Here is a 22,020-nt window from a genome sequence, read left to right as displayed (position 1 = left end):
GGGTGATGAAGTTGATTCATAGAATCATAGATGTCTATTTAGAAGTTCAGGACAATTAGTCCAACAGTCTTTAAAAAAACAAACAAACCCTTACCTTCCATCTTGCAATCAATACCGTGTATTGGTTCCAAGGCAGAAGAGCGGTAAGGGCTAGGCAATGAGGGTTAAGTGCCTTGCCCAGGGTCACACAGCTAGGAAGTGTCTGAGGCCAGATTTAAACCCAGGACCTCCTGTCTCTGAGCCTGATTCTGAATTCACTGAGTCACTTAACTGCCTGTCCCTCTCCCTGATGACTCTTTTAATAGATAAAGGATTATGAGGTCCAGAGAGGCCCACTCAGCTCATCAGAAATACTATCTGACTCCAAGTCTAGTACTGTATCCATCATACTATGATTCCTGGGACAGCATCTCTGCACAATGTGGAACCAATGTGAGTTTTATCATCTGCTGCTGCCTACTGGTCCTCATCATTACCCTTACAGGCAAGCAACATGAGCTCTGTTTATTAGCAAAGAGGTTAAGGAGGAAGGAAGAGAAAAAGAAGGAAATTGGAAAAAAAAGGTAGAGGGAAAAAACTGGCTATATATATATACACATATATATTAATAACTCATATATACAAAATAGCAATACCAAAACATATGTGCATTTTCTTGAAATTGGTGGAATAGATTTAGGAAACCCAAACATTTCTCAAGCTTTGGCTAAATATGCATGGTTATGTGGCTAATCACTTTACAAATATTATTTCATTTGATCCTTACAACAACTTGTAAAGTAAAGAGCTGTTTTAAACTGCCCCCCCTTTTTTACAGTTGAGGAAACTGGGACAGTCAGATGTTAAGTGATTATCTATAGTCCCTAGCTAGTAAGTGCTTGAAGCTAGATTTAATCTCCTGTCTTCCTGACTCCAGGTTCAGTGCTCTATCCATTGAACCACCCAGCTGCTGAAAAATATATTTCCAGGAAAACAAAAAAGTAACTGAGAAACATCCTTGACATCCCCAATTCAAATGAAGCCTTTTATTTTGCTGTTAATATGAAGAGTAAAACAGAAAATGGATGATTTAATGCAAGTTATAACCACAGCAAAAATTTCATGGATAGCACATGGAAATTACATGGGACCAGCAATAATTTTGTTCCAGTTTCATTTTATGACAGCAATGGTCATGTGTGTATAATTCTACTGATACTAGGTTGACTCAGAACATCTGACTATAAATAGATGAAGCTGAACTGAATTGGTTGCCACTCCCCCCTCCCTCCCATTTAGATCTCTATCAGTTGTGTGCCGGATTTCCTGCCACAGATGAGCAGCCCTGATTTCTGTTGTGTTTTTAATTCTGTTGTTTAAAAGCATGGATATTAGTTGAAGGAAAGATACAGAAGTTACAACTCTGGAGGATTACATTTCAATGAACTTTAGAGATATTTGAGAAACTGCTGTTGTGGAACCTAGTTACTGGTGAGAGACTCTAGTTACTTTTTCACCCTCAGCTTCAGGAACCTCATCCCCAAAATAGAGACAATTGTGGGGATAACATTTGTAGTAGCTTCTAAGACCTAAACATCTTTATTGGGAGATTTGCTTTTGGAATTGTTTTGGGGATTTTTTCCTCCAATAAATCTGAAAGTCCTGTTCCCACTGAAGGAATGAAGAACTCAGAAGCAAAATTGTTCCAAAATTACAGAAATTACCAAATGTTTCGAAATGGGATATTATAGTATAGCCATGCACAATTTCATGCACCATGAAAGGTTAAGAGATCAACATGCTTTCACAACCTGGGAATTATCTGATGCAGAACCCATTGGAAATCTATGGGCATTGATAAAGGTGAAATGTGGGGAAATGAATTTTTTATTTCCTAAATACCTAACACACAATACAGTAAAAAAGTGATATGTCCTGACCAAGAATGAAAGAATATGTGTCAGAATCCAGAGAACCCAATTCCAAATTGTGTAAAACAAATCACTGAAGCAAAAAAAGAGGATATTACAAATATTTAAAGTTTTTATAGATATAAAAGCTGTAAAGTTTATTATGTGAATTAATGAGTATAGTTCTTTTACTTTGTATCATTTAATTTACATAGCACTGTACTAGTAGTGAAATAATGTAATCTTATGTAAAAAGATCTTTCAGAAGTTTCTGAAAAAGTAGCCTGACTTTCTAAGCCCTAGAATTTCTCCTTTTATAATAATAATAATTATAATCATTTATGTAATGCTTTAAGGTTTGCAACTCACTTTATAAGTATTATCTCTTTTCATCCTCACAATTTTCCACTGAAGTAAATATTATCATCACCCCCATTTTATAAATGAGAAAACAGAGGTTAAGTGACTTGCCCAGAGTCACACAACTAAGAAGAATATGAGGTTTGATTTGGCCTTAGGACTCCGGACCCAGGGCACTACTATACCACACAACTGCCTCTACAATAATAGCTAGAATGTATGTGGTAGTTTAATGTTTCCAAAGCATCTTTGCAAATATCATATAATTTTATTCTCATCACAATCTTGTGAATCAGATGCTATTATCACCCCCTTTTTATAGCTGCAGAAACTGAGGTCAACAAAAGTTTAATGACTTGCTCAGAATCATATTGCTAGTAAATTTCTGAAGCAGGAATTGAATTTAGGACTTCCTGATTTTTAAGTCTAACATTCTATCCACTATGATTTCTGGCTACTTCATGGGAAGCATAGTATGCCAGCACAGTGGAGTGGAAATAGCACTGGACTTTAGATTCAGGAAGACCAGAATTGAAATTCCATTTCCAACAACTTAATAATTATATGACCCATCATTTTTCCTCTATGGGTCTCAGTTACCTCATCTATAAAATGGGGGACAATCATGAGAATAACATTTGCAGCATGGCAGTGAGGAAGGGACTAACCATTCAGATATCATCTACTATGTGCCAGACCCTGTGCTAATTGCTTTTCAAATGTTATTTCATCTGATCTTTTCAACAACCTTGCTTACAGTTGAGAGAACCCACCATCAAATAGCTAGTAAGTATTGGATTCAGGTCTTCCTGACCCTATCTATAGTATCACATAGCTGCCTCTGTGGCTAAAGAGAAATCCTAGCTCCAACACATATGGTTGTGAAACACTGGGAAAATTATTGAATCTTAAGATCCTACTTCTTTCTCTAAGATGAGAAATTGTAAAACAAATACAGGTCTATAGTGGTAGAGGGAGTGTCTTCCCTGGAAGTTCCCTTTAACTACTGAAGCCATAGTTACAATATTAAAAAGAAATAAACAAAAATGTACCACCTGCCTAATAGGTTGTTGATTTATAAACTGTGCTTGAACATGGAAAGATGAGGTTGAACCTTGATATCATTATAAAAGCTAAATGTGTTTTGGGTTGCTGATTTCCAAGGGAAACTGAGTGTGATTTAAGATAAGAATGGTATCAGAGGTCTTAAGGCAGGAACCCAAAGTATGAATTTTTCAGATCATTTCTCTTCAATATTTATTCAAAACACAGACTGAAATGTCACTTGACTGAATCATATTCTTACAATAGGGGTAGAGGTCATTACTATTGACCCTTAGAAAGCTGAATAATTCAACCAGTATCCAATCTGCCTAATTGTACTATCTAGTCTTCATTTTTCCAACTTGTCCAGGAGGACAGCATGAAAAACATTAACAAATGAATTCTTAAAATCTAGTTAAACTGAATGTAACCCCAATCCCCAAAACCATTGGTATAGAACTATCTTTACAATGGTAGACATAATGCCTGGTACTCTCTTCAGTTTTTCTTATGGCTCTTTTCAAGCTCATGGGTTTTCTTTGAGTTTTCTTCAATCTTTCAAGTCGCTTTGGGCACTCCTGGTTCCAGCTTCAAGAGGGAAGATGGAAAATGCCAACCTCACTTCAAGTTCAAGAAAGGAAGGAAGAAAGAAAGAGAAAGGAAGGAAGGGAGGGAGGGAAGAAGTGAGAAGGAAGGAACAACAAAAGAGAAAGGAAGCAAGAAAGAAAGAAAAAGGAAGAAAGGAGGGAGGGAAAGGAGGGAAGAAGTAAGAAGGAAGGAAAGAAGAAAAATAAAAGAAAAAATAGGGACAATAATGCTTATATTATTTGCTTCAGCAAGGACAATAAGGTGCTCTCGCATTCTGACTGCTACTCACTCCTTACAGGACCATGAGCAAGTCTTTTAACATCTCTGGGTCTTCTTTTCTTCATTGATAAAATGAGGGAGTTGCATTAAGTGGAATCATAAGGTCATTTCTGAGTCTAAATTCTATGATCCTAAATCAGCTAAACAGTTTTCCATGTTTCCCATTTGGACTAGGTTAATGTGAGATGAATCATAATTCAATTAGGTACATCTGGTAAGGTTTGAAGTATTGGACCTAAAGAGTAGTCATTAATGATAACCTTGGACTGAAAGGTTTCTACGGACTGTTCTTGGCTCTGTGCTGTTTAAGGTCTTTGTAAGTGACTTAGTTGGAAACATAGCTTACCAAAATTTTAGATCATAACGCAGTTAGGAGGAACATGTGGTTGACAGGGTAAGGATCCAAAGAGATCTCAAAAGGTGTGACTATTGGGTCAAATAAAAAAGATACAATTTAATAGAGAGTAACATATAATCTAGGTAGTTAGGTATCACAGTGAAAAGAACACCAGCCCTAGAGTCAGGAGACTTGGGTTCAAAGCTGGCCTCAGACAATTCCTAGCTGTGTGATCCTGGAACCCCAACTGTCTAGCCCTTGCTATTCTTATGTCTTTGAATTGCTACTAAGTCAAAGGGTAAGGATTTTTAAGAAACAAATAAAAAATACAATAAAATAAAGTCATACTTGGGGTGGGGGGATTAATTTTGCATGTACAAGATGGTAGAAGTGTGCTTAATTGGGAAAAGATGTATTTTTATGAACTGCAAACTCAATATAAGTTAACAATTGGATAAGGCAATACAAATAGGTAATATGATATTGGTATCTTCATATCCCTGGCACCTATTTGCCAGACACATAGTAGGCATAAATAAATACTTACTGAATGATTAGTATGCATTAAGAGAGGCATAGTTTATGGAATAAGGGAGGCATTTTTTTCTGACTATCATACCTGGAATGCCCTTCTTCATGTATGCCTCCTGGCTTGTTTTGCTTCCTTTAAGCTCCAACTAAAATCTCATCTTCTACAAGAAGATCTTTTTAATTCCTCTTAATTCTAGGACCCTCTCTCTTTTAATTATTTCCTATTTATCTTGTATATAGTTTGTACAAATTTATTTGCTTATCTTCCCCCCCACCCCCCATTATATTGTGAGTTTTTGAGGACAGAGAGTGTTTTTTGTCTCTTTGTAATCCCGGCACTTAATAAATGTTTATTAACTGGTTGACTGATCACTGTACTTTATGCTAGTTAGACTGTCCTTACAGTGTGTTTAGTGTATGGTGCCACATTTTAGGAAGAACATTAATAAAGACAGTAAGTAATTACAAGACAGTGGATAGAGTAGAGTGCAGGGCTTGGAGTCAGAAAAATCTAGCCTCAGACACTTATCAGCTGTGTGACCCTGGGAAAATCACTTAACCCTGTTTGTCTCAATTACTGGAAAATAAACTGGAAAAGGAAACAGCAAGCCACATCAGTATCTTTGCCAAAAAAAACCCCCAAAAGGAGTCACAAAGAGTCAGACACAACTGAACAGCAATTCCAAGACAAAAACTCAACTTTTGGGCAAATTTCTCCAGAATATAGATGATGAAGTTACAAGAGTAAGGAGTTTAGGCTCACATGGCATGGGAGGATATTAAACTTATACCAGTTTGGTTGTCTTAAAAATAGAATTAAAATCAATTTTCAATTTTACAGGGCTTCATCAAAGATTAGATGACCACATATTGAATGCACTGTAGAGGGAAATTAGGTACAGGTATTTGAGATCCCTCCCAATTCTGAGCTTCACTGAAACCCCATTTTTATGATTCTAACTGGTGTCCTTTCCTCTATATCATGTTGCCTCCTCACAAAACACAGTAAAAAACCTCTTTAAAATAATACTTGTGTAAAATATCCTTTTATATCCTCAAGGCTCTGGTATACTTTGGGGAATTTCCCACTTTTCTGGCTCCTTTGCCTATTCAGAAAATCTGGGAAACTCCTTGTAGGACACCACCCAGTAGGCGGTTACCAATTCTTTGTGTAAATATGCAACTAAAATAAAAATCAAATAAATCTTGACAATTAAAAAATATGAAACATACAGCTGGCTCATGGAAAATAAGGTCACCCTCCAATGAACAATCATCTCTGCAGACTTATATAGAACCTCAGTCACTTATACTATTAGACACTTTGCTTTCTACATTTCCTCACTTGGTGACTCCTCTTGTAATATAGGGTCATATCCAGCAAAAGGCTCAAAGACAGTCAGTATCCTAGATTTTTTTGTGGACTTTGTTCCATCAGTTCAGAGTGGGAGGACTGGAGGATACACACCAGGACATCCTGATTTTGACAGGAGATACAATTCTGCCTACTCCAGCACTGTTATACAAAAGGGACTTTTACTCTAAAGTTACTGTTTTGTGCTATATGTTTCACCTTGAGCTCTGACCTCACAGAAATTTCCCCAGGGATCAAGAATATACTGACCTTTTAATCTTCAAATCAATCATCTAACCCAGGTTCAAACATGGATGCTCAAAAGTCTGGTAATCCTCTTCTCCTGAGGCACAGGGATGTCTATTTCCCACACTCTCCTCTAGTCTTGAATTTTGACAATTAACGCAATTTCTCCTGTATTGTCTCAAGTGTCTGTAGTTAACTAATTGATTAAATTGTTGTGTATCACAGCTGATGTAGAAGGGAATTCTTCCCTCCTAGAAACAGAAGGTAAAGGGTTGAAAGACTTTGCTATAATAGTAAGACATGACTCAAGGTTTGTTTAATACCATAAATGGATTAATATAAGTGAGAGCCCATAAAAAGATATTGTCATGGTTCAACAGGGTTATGGTACTTCATAATGTTTATGTATAAAACCAATCAATTCTCAAATCCCAGTTGCATATACAGGGAATCCCAAAAGTCATACCCATCTATTTTAGGAATCTTTGTAGTCTCTGGTGGAAGGATTTAGGGTACAATGAGTAGGAGAATAGTGATGGAGAAAAGGGATTCTGTTTAGATGAGCTAAGTAAAGTTTCAGACCCATGGAAAGGCAATGAACCTAAGAGTGGATGAAAGAGATCCGATTCCATATTTAGGGGTATAAATGTGTCAGTCAACAAGCATTTATTAAGCTTAATACGTTCCAGCAATAACAATGACCAGCTATATAGCTTTATTCTCTAGAATAGAACTTTTCCAGGATATTGTCACTTTTGTGGTGGAGAACCGCCATTAGAACCCATCCTGTGTTGAAATTCGGGCTTCCCCTTGCCTTTTTATTCTGCTGATTTTTTTTTTCTAACTTGCTCATATTAGCAACAAAGTCCACCATAGTTCACCGTACGGCTGCGCCTTTGATAGTTCATACTCCGTGCTGTGAACTAACGGTATGACTCCCTTCTTCCTCCCCAGGGAGAGAGGCCGACTAGGATTCAGGCAGCTAGGGAGTGGTTCTGTGTTGCCGAGAAACCGGGAGTGGAAAGGGGCGTCTCCCAAGGTCCGCTCTGTGCTCTGCTGCCCCCTAGCGTCAAGAAGCCTCAATACCGGAAGCTCGGGTGGGTGGAGCGGACATACAGTCTCACACGAGCAAACCCAAACAAACCATGTTCTCTTCCGGCAGAGGGCGGGACCAAACTGAGGCACGGCGTCTAACTTGGGTTCTGGCAGCCAATCAGGAGCCTGGGCACTTATTCAAAATCTGACCTGGCGCGGGGACGACTCTGGGAGTGGAGGTGAGCGGTGTGGTGCTTGGCTGTCACGGGGAAAGGTTAAGGGGAAGGGGACAGTTGGGTGTTAAATAGCAGTCGACTTAGGGCCGGGGAGTTAAAGTTTTTCACTTCCATCGCGTTTTTCAGTCGTCGTCTCCTCTGAGTGGGAAGGAGAGAAGCATCGAAGCCCCCCTCCCATGCCAGTCCATACGCCTGCGCAGGGAAGGTAGGGCGTTGTGGAGGAAAGGAGGGTGGGGAGGGTGGTCCTTCCTGTCAGATCGGGTGGGTGGGCAGTTTTGCGCGATATCAATTTATCCATCGGGCCGTGCGGGAGCCGATCCTCTGTGGGGAGGTGGAGGGAGTCTAAGAGGAAGGATTGAGCTGTAATAGGGTGTGGTTTATTGTCCCACGTGCTGCAGTTCCTCCTTCAACCTCTAGGTGGGCCTTCGACTACTTAGCCTCCGGTTTCCTCTTCTGCAGAAAGGGGATAATCATACTTGTGGCCCCTACATTACCGAGTTGTCACAGAAAAAGTAAGATCTGACTTCAAAAGCTGCCTGAGACAGTCAAGGTAGATAACGACTATATAGCTCTTATCAAGTTACTTAGATGACTCCCGGCCCCCTTTTTCCCATCTGTAAAATGGGGACAATAACGCTTGTCTCCCACCCCAGGGAATTGTCAGGATAAAAAGAATGCTTAAAAGTGCTTTGAAAACCTGAACACATTAGATAAAGGTAGACTTCAAAAAGACTCTTAAATTGCGGAGTAGGTGGGAATTTTCATTGGTAGAGGAAGTTTCTTTTTGAGCAGTTACCCTCACCAATGACATTACCGTTCATGTTCCCCAAAAGAATTATTAGAAAGTGAGTTCTCATGCTGTGTTCAAGTGTGGCCTCAGACACTTCCTAGCAGTGTGACCCAGGGCAAGTCATTTAACTCCTTCGAACCATACACCGAAAGGGTTTTAAGAAGAAAAGAAGAAAGTAGAATTACACAGTTTGGAACTGAAAAGGACATAAACGATCATTTAATTTTACTCTCTAGAGTTAGAAGTGTTTCTAGAATTCTTCTACATGCATGTACATTTAAAAAAATTCTTGCAGTTCCTACAGTACTTTTCAGTTTACTTAATAAGTTGACTTGATTACAGGATAAATCATTTTTATAATGATGTTCATATATGGTTTTAAATGCGTTTAAGTGAACTTTTAAAAGTGTATTTATATAATGCGTAATGCTCTTTAATTTTATCCACACAACATCAAACACCCCATGAGATGAGCAGGACAGGTGTTACCATTTTAGAGACCAGAAAACTGAAGCAGAGGGATATTAAGATAACTTCTCTAGGTCAACATATGAATTTATAGCCGTGCCAGACCTGAATGCAGGTTTCTTAACCTCCCAGCAAAGTGACCTTTCCACAACATCTTACCATAAAATTTTCTTATTTTAGCTTTGCTTGATGTTTATCTACAGTCTTCTTATTTGATTTAGACTAAATTCCTAGAAGAAAGAGAACTCCTGTCCAGTAAACTAATCTTTTGAAGACTGCTTACCATGGCTGTGCCATTTATTTGTCATTTGTCTTTTGCTACACTCTCTAACACCTAGAATTTTTAACCAATAAGTAAAATGAGGCCATTGGTCCACCTATAATATAGTTTATTAATAGAGGAACACAGTCTACATAAAAGAAGCTGTGCTTCATTTGCTCTAAAGTAAGGACCAACCAGTGTCTTTTATACCTACCTGTATCTTCCTTTTGATTGGCCTAACAATATATCCTTTGGATTTCCCCTGGCAGTTCTGATTGGTGGATATTTTAATAAGCAGGTGGGCTTAGAGATTTCAGCTGCAGGGTTGGGAAGTAATTATTTCATTGTTGGGAAGGGAAGAACTCCTTTGGTAGGAAGATGTTTACAGTTTCTCTATAGCTAGACAAATGTCAAACTACCCCTCTCTGGCACATAAAAAATGGAATTTGAGCTGGTTTTTGGAGAAGCTTTCTCTAGTAATTTTTAGCTAGAAAAATATAAACCTATCTCAATGAAATTTTCAGTGACTGTTTCCCTTCTTATAGATCAGGTCATTCCAAATCCTGATTAGAGGAATAGCAAGGACAAAAAGGGCATGTGCTGGGATCAGACCTTGGTGGGGCTGGTTTTTTGTTTTGGAGTGCCAAATTGTAATAAGGAACTATTTTGAATGATAATTGATAACTAAAGATCAGGCTGTTATCTTCTTCCTCCCTTCAGCCTTCCTTCTTCTTCCCTCCCCCTTTCTTGTTGATCTTCTATTAGTCTCTTAAATCAATTCAAGGTGAGTTTTATGTCTCAAATGAAATATTCTTTCTCTTCTCTATCTTAAGTAAGGGGTTAATTGGGGAAGACAAGGAAGGATAAGAAATGGAGGGGAAGAGGATTGGAGATTTCCCTAATACTACAATGAGTCAGCTTGGAGGATGGTGAAATATAGTTCAATTGGGAGAAATGGCTGATAGGTCTGGAAGTTCAGTCACTATCACAACAGAGCAAATCAGAGAGAGAGCTGTACTTTGTTCTTCTTTCTTTTGTCTTCAAAACCAAAGACAACCTTCAGGCTTCAGTCTCCAAAAGTGCAGTGAGAACAGACTTCTTCCCTCTTTCAAGCCAAAAGGTCCAGCCTTCAGTTGGTCTGCCTCTAACTGCCCTTTCCTGGTCACATTCCAAATAGAATACTCTCATTTGAATGACAGATCATCAGTCCCAGCTATTCCTGTCTTTTTGCAGGCTTTCCTGATTTCTCTTTTTCACAATCTGAAAAATTAAGGTCTTTGCATAGGTGATACTTTGAGGGACTAGTAGTAATTACTCAGCCATTGAGAAACTGACCTTCAGAGCCTGGAATCTGAGGAAATGAATGGATACACATAGAAATATTGATGACAAATAACATAATCCAATATTAATTTTCCTCAATTGTAATTCACATATTATTTGATTTTTCTCCTACTTTTATCTTGTCATGGGGCATGTAGGTGACACAGTGGATAGAATAAAGACCTTGAGTCCATAAGACCTGAATTCAAATCCAACAAAAGATATGAAGAAAGCACAGTAGATGGTAGCAGTTTTGAGCATGATCTTTGTCAACCAGCATTTCATGGGGAATATTCAGTGAATATCAACTAATTCTTTAATCTTTACTTTGTCATAAAAGGTTTATAAATACATTTATTCTAATTAAGTAAAGGTATCTGTCCTGCTTTTTGTTTAATTCCATTCCTATGTGATTTCATAAAACTATAAAATATAGTTGTTTAAATGGCTTGATCCTACTTATCCTACTGATCTCCTTTCCTTTAATTTCCCTAAAGTTTTTCTGATAAAGTTCACCCTTCTCATTGTTTTCCAGAATTTGGGTGAGAAAAGGTGAAGGATAGAGATCTCTACTATTTATAGATACTAACTGTACCCATTACCCTTTAATGACAGGAACTGATCACAGAGAGAACTCAGTTGATCTTTAGTTATATAAAGATATTAAGCATTACATATGTGTAAAATACATCATAGGGATACAAAGACATTTATCGTAATTTAGTTCTCTTGATACTACATCTTTACTCCTGTAATTGAGGTCTTAGAGGTTCTTTAAATCTATTTCTTAGAATACTAACTGCAAGGATATCCTACTTAATTTTTATTTATTATTTTTTGTCTTGGAAAATTTTAATTAATTTAGAATATTTTTCTGTGGTTAAAAGATTCTTATTCTTTCTCTGCCTTATCCCTACCCTGCTCCCATAGCTGAAGCACAATTCCACTGGGTTTTACATGTGTCATTGATCAAGAACTATTTCCATATTAGTGATATTTACACTAGTGTGATCATTTAGAGTCTATATCCCCATCAACCCATGTGATCAAGGAGTTGTTTTTTTTTTCTGTGTTTCTATTCCCACAATTCTTCCTCTGAATGTGGATGGTGTTCTTTCTCATAGGACTCTCAGAATTGTCCTGGATCATTGCATTGCTGCTAATAGAGAAAGGTCGTCCTACTTAAGCATGTAATAGAAGCTTGAGGTGGCCATGATGGCTTTATCCTTTGGTTGTTGACAGCCCTCCAAGTATGATTTAGTAGAATATTTCAGTGGATCTGTGACACTAGTTTGAATACTTCTAACTCCCTCTATACTTCAGTCTGTGTGATTCTTATCTATATTCACCGATACATTCCGGACAGAAGGTCTACTTAGTGTGCTGGAGGCCTTCCTCTAGGTTTTATAATATTACTTAAATACTACTGTTATTCCTAGACTCTTAATCTCTTTTCTCTTGTTAATGCTACTTGATCACCTCACCTTTTCTAGTGAATTTCATATTCCTCTTATGCTTTTTTGTGCTGTTTCTTGTGTATAATTCATCTCTGGTAACATATTGAAGTCTATATCCATTACATATATCTATAGTGCCTTTTGGATGACCTTTAATGTTGATTCTTTGGAGATTGTGTTTTTCCATAATTCGCAGATACATAACATCACTGGAAGACTCCTGGTGTTAAATGATAGTTTTATTTTGAGGAAAAGCTAAGTATCATTATAATCACTGCAGAACTTCCTCAAAGTGATCTCTCCTGTTCTCTTCCCCTTTTTAATTTCAGATCCAGTTTATCATTCATCTTTACTGCTTGTTGAAAGTGCATATGTTGATGGACTGACTATCTCACTCTATCATTGTCTGAAAAAACAGGTAAACATTTACTTGTTTTTTTTTTCTGTATAGATAGTCTGAACACTCAAGTGATTATGAATCTTATTTACAAGGCTCTGATCTTGGGCTCAATAACATCAGTACAATGTCATCTACAAATAGAAGCATTTGCAATACATCACCATTTATAGGTAATTCCTGTTCCTTTTGCATTTTTCACTGAACATTCTTTCTTTGGTGAGTATATGTCTCCTACTGATATAATCAAAGTATTGTCAAATTAAATTTTCTTTGTAGTATCTTTCAAGAAATATTGTGTGATTTAAATATGCATTAGAGATGCCTTATTGAAGATAGTCTTTAAGGTTGCATTATGTCCCACAGAATCAAGGGCTTGTTCAAAGTCAACGAACAATAATAAGCACAGTGGAATCTTTTATTTAACACCTTTAATCATTTGTGTTACTATAAAGACATGATCTTCTGTAGGATGTTATTTGCTAAAGCTCACCTACCCTTTTCTAATTTGAGTAGCATCCTATTAATATATATATAGTATGATTTCTTTAGTAGGATACTTAATACTCTAAAATGTTTTCTGTTATAAATGTTTCTTTTAAGTTTGTTTGAAATATAATTTTTCTTCTTCTTTGAATCTGACAGATTTTAAAGACTGTCATTAAGAAAAGACCAAAAATCAAATGCATATCAAAGAGCTTAAATTCCACAGTTTGAGTCCTTTTTAAAAGACTTCTCGCTATTAATATGTCAATGTATGGTACAACTATTATTCGAAATCGCAATGATGGTCTTGGCTTATCTTCACAAAGTAATTCATCCCAAAGCAGCAGACTTAAGCATCATATGAAGTCAGAGATGCCAGAGTGTGAAAATAATTCATTATTTAAATCTTTAAGTAAAATCAAAGAAATAAATAAAACCTATGTTATTTCAGCCTGTAAAAAAGTGCAAGATGAACCTCTCACACCTAACTTGGAAGGCAGGTTGGCACTTCAAAGAAGAACTAGAAAAATTCAAGAACCACCTTTGCTTGGTAGTCAGCTTCAGGAAGAAACCGAAGAAACAACAGAACAACTTACATTGCAGCGTCGTATAAGATTAGACTCTCTGGAAAAGTGTAAGACAAATAAAAATGCACCAGATATAATAGACAATAAAAAGTCTGCTTTGGACCAGAGCAATAAAAATCTAAAGACAGCAAATTCTGATAAACACTCTTTTGTTAAATCTATTTCCCCTGTATTTGAAAATATAGAACGAAGAAAAACAACTGCTGATGAAAAGAGCAAAGAAAAATGTTCAGTTCCAAATGCAGAAAATGGAAACATTTTACATGATAAATGCTCTGTTTCTCAAGTATTTGAGTCACAAAGTCAGAATGAAGTTAGTAGATTAGGACACTCAACAGTAATGAAGCCTATTCAAAACACATCAGATATAAAGATAATTACAACAGGAAATTTAAATAATAGAAGTACTGGAAAGGAAACAATGAAAAATATAAATAATAAGTTTGGAAGCTTGGAAAAACCAAGAACATCCAGACAATGTATTATGGAAGAAAACAAATTTACACCAAAATGGAGTACTCCTCAGGGGAGAACCTCAGCTTTGTCCATTTCAAAAAGTAGAACATGCTTTCAAAATATGCAAAACCAAAAAAGCGTACCTAGTTCTTTTCTTGAAAATAAAAGGGAAAGATCACAAGAAAAAACCTTATTGAAAGAAGAAACTATAATTTACAATACTTTTAGACAATCAAATCTTTTAAAGGTAGAGAATAGTCAAGTGACAGTGGCTGTACGAGTAAGACCCTTCAGCAGCAGGTATGTATGTACTTTACTCATCAAAATCCAAAATAATAACAAATACATATATTTTTCATCTACTTTTGACAAACAATAACATTGTATTTTTATAGTAATAAAATTTTACAAGTACTTTCTTTACAATAACATTTGGATTGGAGGTAGAAGTATTATGGGCCCCTATTTTGCAGATGTGGATGCTAAAGTACTGAGTGATTGAGTGACTTGCCCTTGGTTACCCAGTTAGTGAGTGTTGAAACCCATGGTCCTTCTGGTTCCAAGATCCTTTACATTTGTCTTGGATACACACACAAGTGTTTCTGGCAGGTAAAGAAGGGGACTAAGGACCCTTGCAGACATAGAGCAATATGAACAAAGGCATAGAGGTAGAAAAGGGTGGGGCATATTTGGGAGATAGAGAGTAGTCCAATTTGATACAATGTAGTATTCATGGAAGAGAGTAGGATCACAAGGCCTTAGATCTAGAGCTAGAAAGGGACCATTGGACTTTGATCCACCTCTCTCATTTTATATATGAAGAAACAAGCTGAGAAAGGTTAATAACTTGCTCAGGGTCATCCATCTAATAAGTGTGTGTCAAGACTCCACTCTTGTCTCCTGGATTTTAAATCATTCTATTGAGGGTGGAACTTAGAGGACCTTAAAAGCCAGGAATGAAATTTACTTTGGCAGGTAAATAGGGAATTAAGGAATTACATGATGAAAATGTATGTTTAGTTAAGTAGTTACATGACCTACGCTGTGTGTGTATATGTATATAAATATAAAATTCTCTTTTCAACCTCCATGTTCTTCTTTATTTAATGCCTTATGCCTGGTAGGATTGCTTTACTTACTTTGCCTATTGAATTCTTCCACATTCTTTAAAGACCAAATTAAGTGACATTTACATGAATTGTTCCATATTCACCCACGTTTGATGACTTCCTCTATCTCTGTTCATTAGCACATAAATAAAAAGGGAGGTGGGATATTTCTCCAGTCCCTTAAGGAGTGGGGATTAGGAGGCAGGATGGTGGTGATACAAAGTCTATGTAAGACATTATCCCTTTATTCATGAACCTAGTCTGTCAAGAAATAACAACTATAACAGACCCCAAGAGGTGCAGAATAAAAGTGTTTTTTAAAGTCTGAGGCAAAAGGTGCCTTGCTTAGGTATTGGACTTGGAGTCAAGAAGAACTGAATTAAAATCTAGCTTCAGACATTTTTCTTAACTGCTTGTCTGAGTTTCCTCAGCTGTAAAATGGAGATAATGACAACAACTTTCCAGGTCATATCAAATGAGATAACATTTGTAAAGTGCATAGTGCTTGACATGTAGGATGTTTGATAAATGCTTGCTTTCTTTTGTCCTTTCTTTCCTCTTGGATTAAATATAAACACATTTGTTTGGCATTTTAAAGCCCTTTTCAATCTGGTTCCTTCTTGCCCTTCTGGACTTTTTTACACTTTCTTATTCCATGTTCTCTAAAAGGACTAACCAGACTGGTCTACCTGTACTCTCATTCTTCATCTCTCATCTCTTTGCCTTTGTGCTGACTGTTCCCTGTGCCTAGAGTTCTATCCTTCCTCACCTCTGCCTTGTGAATTCCCTAAGTTTGTTTCAAGACTTAGCTAACACAAGTGCCACCTTCAGCAAGACACCTTTCCTTGTTTCCCAGATATTTAAGCCATTGTCTCTTCTGTCTGCTTCGTACATATCTTAATATGCCTCTGTACATTGTTGAATGCAAGCTCCTTGTGGGCAGAGGCTGTTTGGTTTTATTTTTATGTCCTTAGACTTAGTACTTGGCATATAATACAGATTTAATAAATACTTATTGACTAATTGATAACTTAAAAATCAAACACAGAGAATGTTGCTGGGTGAGGGAACAAAAATATGAGGCAAAAAGCAAATCAGAAGTTACATGTGAAGGGAGATATCGACCAAATTGTTAAGGCCAATTTGTTAATAACAATTGTTATTGTGGGGTTTATGGTGGGTCAATGGAGGGAATACCTGGGGCCAGAAAAGAAAATATCTTTCATTTTCTAAAAACTAATGGGCTTAAAGATGGATTTTAACCAGAGCGTGAGGGACAGAATTAGGGCAGACTAGCAAGAATTTAACCTAAAGGGTAAGTGCTAAGCAGAAAAGCCTTGAAATAGCAAGGAAGTGGATTTAAGTAAAAGGGAGTACCTAGAATGGACTATGTAGAATTGAGTAAAACTAAATGGTATTTGTGATTTCCTATTTTTCTGAAAGGTGCTTGTTTGGGTGATTTGTAATCAGGAGAATTATTTTGATCCTACAAAAGCCCTCTGACCACAAATAAATCCCTGAGCCTTATCTGTAAAATAGAGACTATAAAACTTGAATTTATCCATAGAATGTAAGGCTTTTGAGTACAAGGACTATTGAACTTTTGTCTTTTTATCCCTTGAGCATGGTGCAGTGCCTGACACATAGTAGGTACTTAGTAAATACTAGTGGTAATTACTTATGTAAGAAATTTTTGTGAAGAAAATACTTTCTGAATATGTGCTGCATTTATTAAAGTATTTAGAATAATGGAGAAATAGCATATCTTTGGGAACTAGTCTTGCATTGGAAATGATTAGATAGTAACTACTTTAACATTACACTTAAAATAATCCTTAAAAATACTTTGTGTACAGCAGCTTGTTACACATTGGTAAGGTCAGAAGTTAGCTGGAATTCAGTATATTTAATATTTTCAAGATGTCAGTTTAATGGACCCAGATCTATAGCAGACTTTTAGCAGTTGTAAATAAATTGATTTATTTAAATTATATATATTTGTAACTTTTTTGTTTTAAAAAATTATAATTTTTTTCATTTTATTCCAGTAATTTGTTTTCCAAGGTTACATGATTCATGTTGTCTCTCTCTCCTCTTCCCTCCCCATCCTGAAGTTGACAAACAATTCCACTGAGTTATATATGTTATATTTTTAATTTAATGAAGTTAACATCAACAGTGAAAGTAACAGAAAAATCTTCAAAATAGTTGCAACAATGCTGATAAACTTCCTGAAGGGGATAATTAAAGTTTGATATCATAGAATCATAGAGTATTAGATTTGGAAGGGAGTCTACAATTCAGTTTAACAAATGTTAAGTGCTTTACTATGTATAAATGTAGATTTAGAGCTTGAAGATCCCTTAGAGGTTATCTACCTCCATTCCCATCCCATTTCACATATAAAGGCTCCAATACTTGAATTTTCAGCTGCCTATTGGACATCTTGAACTGGATATCCTATAGATACCTTAAAATCCACATGTCCTAAACTGTACTTATTAACTTTCCCACCAAATCCCCCACTTTTTTTTTTTTAACTGTAAAGGATACCTCCATCCTTCTATTGCAATGTAGGTGTCATTCTGGACTCTTCACTCTCACTGCCCTCCTTCCCCTCCATTCAATCTGGTGCCAAGTCCTATCATTTCTTCCTTTGTAACATCTCTCATATTCTCCCCCTTCCCTTCTCTGACACTGTTCCCATTCTGATGTAGGCCCTTATTACCTTACTCCTGGACCAATGCAAAACCTTTCTACTTGGTCTGTCTGCCTCAAATCTTTCCTCACTACAGTCTATCAGCTACCAGACTGATCTCCCTAAAGCACAGGTTTGACTATGTTACTCTCCTTTTGAAAACTCTTCTATGACTTTAGTGTCTCTAAGATCAAATCTAAAATCTTTGTTTTTTTGTTTTTGTTTTTTGGCTTTTAGCTCCCTTTATAATCTGGCCTCCTTCTACTTTTCTAGTGTTACACCTGACTCTCCTCTGTGTACATCCAGTTACTTTCGTCTCCTTCTTGATTTTCTCTGAAGGCTCTCCATCTCCCAACTCTGTACATTTTCAGTATCTATACCCCCATTCCTGGAATTTTGTCTCTGCCTCCTGGATTCCTTGCTTCTTTAAAGTCTCAACTAAAATCCCACCTTTTACAAGAAGTTCTTTCCAGCCATCCATAATCAAACCTTCCCTCTGACATGATCTTTAGTTTATCCTGTTTACCTGTAAATACCTTGTTTGCATATTGTTTTCACTGTTAGACTGTGAGCTCCTCAAGGGTCTTGACTGTTTTTGCCTTTTTTGTGTGCCTGTAGCACTTCACACAGTGTCTGGCATATAATGGAATTTTTTTTCCTTTTTTTTAAATTTTTTATTTGGTCATTTCCAAACATTATTCATTGGAAACAAAGATCATTTTCTTTTCTTCCCTCCCCTCCCTCCCACCACCTCTCCCATAGCTCACGCGCAATTCCACTGGGTATCACATGTGTTCTTGATTCAAACCCATTTCCATGTTGTTGGTAAAGTTTTCATTTAGAGTCTCTCCTCAGTCATATTTCCTCCACCCCTGTAGTCAAGCAGTTGCTTTTCATTGGTATTTTTACTCCCACAGTTTATCCTCTGCTTGTGGATAGTGTTTTTTAGATCCCTGGAGATTGTTCAGGGACACTGCATTGCCATTTATGGAGAAGTCCATTACCTTCGATTGTACACAATGTATCAGTCTCTGTGTACAATGTTCTCCTGGCTCTGCTCCTTTCACTCTGCATCACTTCCTGGAGGTTGTTCCAGTCTCCATGGAATTCCTCTACTTTATTATTCCTTTTAGCACAATAGTATTCCATCACCAATATATACCACAATTTGTTCAGCCATTCTCCAATTGATGGGCACCCCCTCATTTTCCAATTTTTGGCTACCACAAAGAGCGCAGCTATGAATATTCTTGTACAAGTCTTTTTCCTTATCTCTTTGGGGTACAAGCCCAGTAGTGCTATGGCTGGATCAAAGGGCAGACAGTCTTTTAGCACCCTTTGGACATAGTTCCAAATTGCCCTCCAGAATGGTTGGATCAATTCACAACTCCACCAGCAATGAATTAGTGTCCCTACTTTGCCACATCCCCTTCAGCATTTACTTTCCATAGCTATTATGTTAGCCAGTCTGCTAGGTGTGAGGTGATACCTCAGAGTTCTTTTGATTTGCATCTCTCTGATTATAAGAGATGTAGAACACTTTTTCATGTGCTTATTAATAGTTTTGATTTCTTTGGCTGAGAACTGCCTGTTCATGTGCCTTGCCCATTTATCAATTGGAGAATGGCTTAATTTTTTGTACAATTGATTTAGCTCTTTGTAAATTTGAGTAATTAAACCTTTGTCAGAGGTTTTTATGAAGATTTTTTCCCAATTTGTTGCTACCCTTCTGATTTTAGTTACATTGGTTTTGTTTGTACAAAAACTTTTTAATTTGATGTAGTCAAAATTATTTATTTTACATTTTGTGACTCTAAGTCTTGCTTGGTTTTAAAACCTTTCCCTTCCCAAAGGTCTGACATGTATACTATTCTGTGGTCACCTAATTTACTTATAGTTTCCTTCTTTATGTTCAAGTCATTCACCCATTCTGAATTTATCTTGGTGTAGGGTGTGAGGTGTTAATCCAAACCTAATCTCTCCCACACTGTCTTCAATTTTCCCAGCAGTTTTTATCAAATAATGGATTTTTGCCCCAAAAGCTGGGGTCTTTGGGTTTGTCATAAACTGTCTTGCTGAGATCATTTACGCCAAGTCTATTCCACTGATCCTCCTTTCTGTCTCTTAGCCAGTACCAAATTGTTTTGATGACTGCTGCTTTATAGTATAGTTTGAGATCTGGGACTGCAAGTCTTCCTTCCTTTGCATTTTTTCCTTCTTTTTGTCAGTTGATGCCCAATAGATTTGGCTCCACCCTCTTACTTTCACCCTATGTGTGTCTACCTTTCTCATATGTGTTTCTTGTAGACAGCATATGGTAGGGTTTTGGACTCTAATCCACTCTGCTATTCGCTTGCGTTTTATGGGTGAGTTCATTCCATTCACATTCAGAGTTATGATTACTAGCTGTGTATTTCTCAGCATTTTGATTTCTGCTCCTTTACCTGCCTTTTCTTCTTTCACTATTTCCTTCTACACCAATGTTTGCTTTTGAACAGTCCCCCTTGTTCCCACCCTTATTTTACTTCCCTTTCTACCCCCCTCCCAATTATCCCCCCCTTATTTTCCCTGTAGTCTTTCTAAAATTAACCCCCCCCCCACTCCCTCCCTCTCTTGTACTGCTTCCCTCCCCACCAGACCGTTTGTTACCCTTCTACTCCCCTATAGGGTGCAAATCTATTCTCTGCCCCCAATGGATTGGATTGTTTTTCCCTCTTTGAGTCACTTTCAAATCACATAAAAGTTGAGTATTTCCTGTCTCTGACCTCTTTACCCTTCCAGTGTATTGATGTTCTCCCCCCCCCCCCACCATGAGCTTCTTTATGACATATAAATTTACCCCCATTTGTTTCTTTTCCCATTTCTTTTACTATTAACCTATTTTTAAGCTCTAGTTTTATATATATATATATGTATGTATATATATATGCATACTCATGCATATGTATTTTTGCATGCATATATCTATATACTTATTTGTCTTGTCCTTTCATCCTATACAGTTTGTTGCTGTTCCCTCTAAGTATACTTCTTTTTGCTGCCCAGCTAATAACAACAGTTTTTTTTTTTAGTTAATTGCTGGTTGACTTTAATAGAAAGGCAACAAGTACATAAAAATAAAAACTGCATAAATATGAAACCAATAAAACAAACATACAAAAAATAGTTGACTGCAAGGTAGTTTGGGAGGGAGGACACTATTCTGAAGAAGCCAGGAAAGGCTTCATGCAGAAGATAGGGCTTGAACTGCATCTTAAAGGGAGAAAGAGGGACTCTGAGGCATTGAAAGAAAGGGTGCATTATAGCCAGGGTAGTCTTCCAGAACTACCCAGACATAGGAACAGTTCATTTCTCTGTTTACTCTAGAAAATGGAAGCCTGAAAACCTTAGTTTTGTGGCGAGCAATAATTTGTTAATTTAGGGTTTTAAAAAACGGGCTGACTAATAATTTTCTGGTCTTCAAATTTGAGCTCTATAATCACGGTGCCTGAAATGACTACTTAATTCCAACTCTTGGCATCCATAGTTTTGTTTGTGACACCATAAAGTTGTAACATTTTACATGAACCCTTTCCTGATCCTTCTCCCAATTATTATTATTTTTAAAAAATTTTAAACATTATTTTTATTTGGTCATTTCCAAACATTATTCATTGGAAACAAAGATCATTTTCTTTTCTTCCCTCCCCTCCCTCCCACCACCTCTCCCATAGCTCACGCGCAATTCCACTGGGTATCACATGTGTTCTTGATTCAAACCCATTTCCATGTTGTTGGTAGAGTTTTCATTTAGAGTCTCTCCTCAGTCATATTTCCTCCACCCCTGTAGTCAAGCAGTTGCTTTTCATTGGTATTTTTACTCCCACAGTTTATCCTCTGCTTGTGGATAGTGTTTTTTAGATCCCTGGAGATTGTTCAGGGACACTGCATTGCCATTTATGGAGAAGTCCATTACCTTCGATTGTACACAATGTATCAGTCTCTGTGTACAATGTTCTCCTGGCTCTGCTCCTTTCACTCTGCATCACTTCCTGGAGGTTGTTCCAGTCTCCATGGAATTCCTCTACTTTATTATTCCTTTTAGCACA

General features: G+C 37.0%; 1 protein-coding gene across 6 annotated transcripts in view; it reads left to right on the top strand.

The window, feature by feature from the left end:
- Positions 1-7,734: 7,734 nt before the first annotated feature.
- KIF14 (kinesin family member 14) overlaps positions 7,735-22,020 on the top strand; it is a 72,379-nt gene continuing 58,093 nt past the window's right edge. The window contains exons 1-5 of one of the 6 annotated variants that reach the window (XM_056815695.1): positions 7,735-7,902; positions 8,026-8,104; positions 8,317-8,449; positions 12,529-12,617; positions 13,242-14,425. In XM_056815695.1, the coding sequence (XP_056671673.1) occupies positions 13,344-14,425 (1,082 nt within the window). In that variant the 5' untranslated portion in view covers positions 7,735-7,902; positions 8,026-8,104; positions 8,317-8,449; positions 12,529-12,617; positions 13,242-13,343. Of the gene's footprint in view, positions 8,105-8,258; positions 8,450-12,528; positions 12,618-13,241; positions 14,426-22,020 lie in introns of those variants that run through there. The other 5 variants (XM_016430028.2, XM_056815694.1, XM_016430027.2 and 2 more) reach the window with 5 other exon arrangements.

The sequence above is a fragment of the Monodelphis domestica genome, chromosome 2, assembly GCF_027887165.1.
Source record: "Monodelphis domestica isolate mMonDom1 chromosome 2, mMonDom1.pri, whole genome shotgun sequence".
Classification (NCBI taxonomy): Eukaryota; Metazoa; Chordata; class Mammalia; order Didelphimorphia; family Didelphidae; genus Monodelphis; species Monodelphis domestica.
The sequence above is the reverse complement of the archived record's forward strand: the minus strand, read 5'-3'. Positions and strand labels throughout refer to the sequence as shown.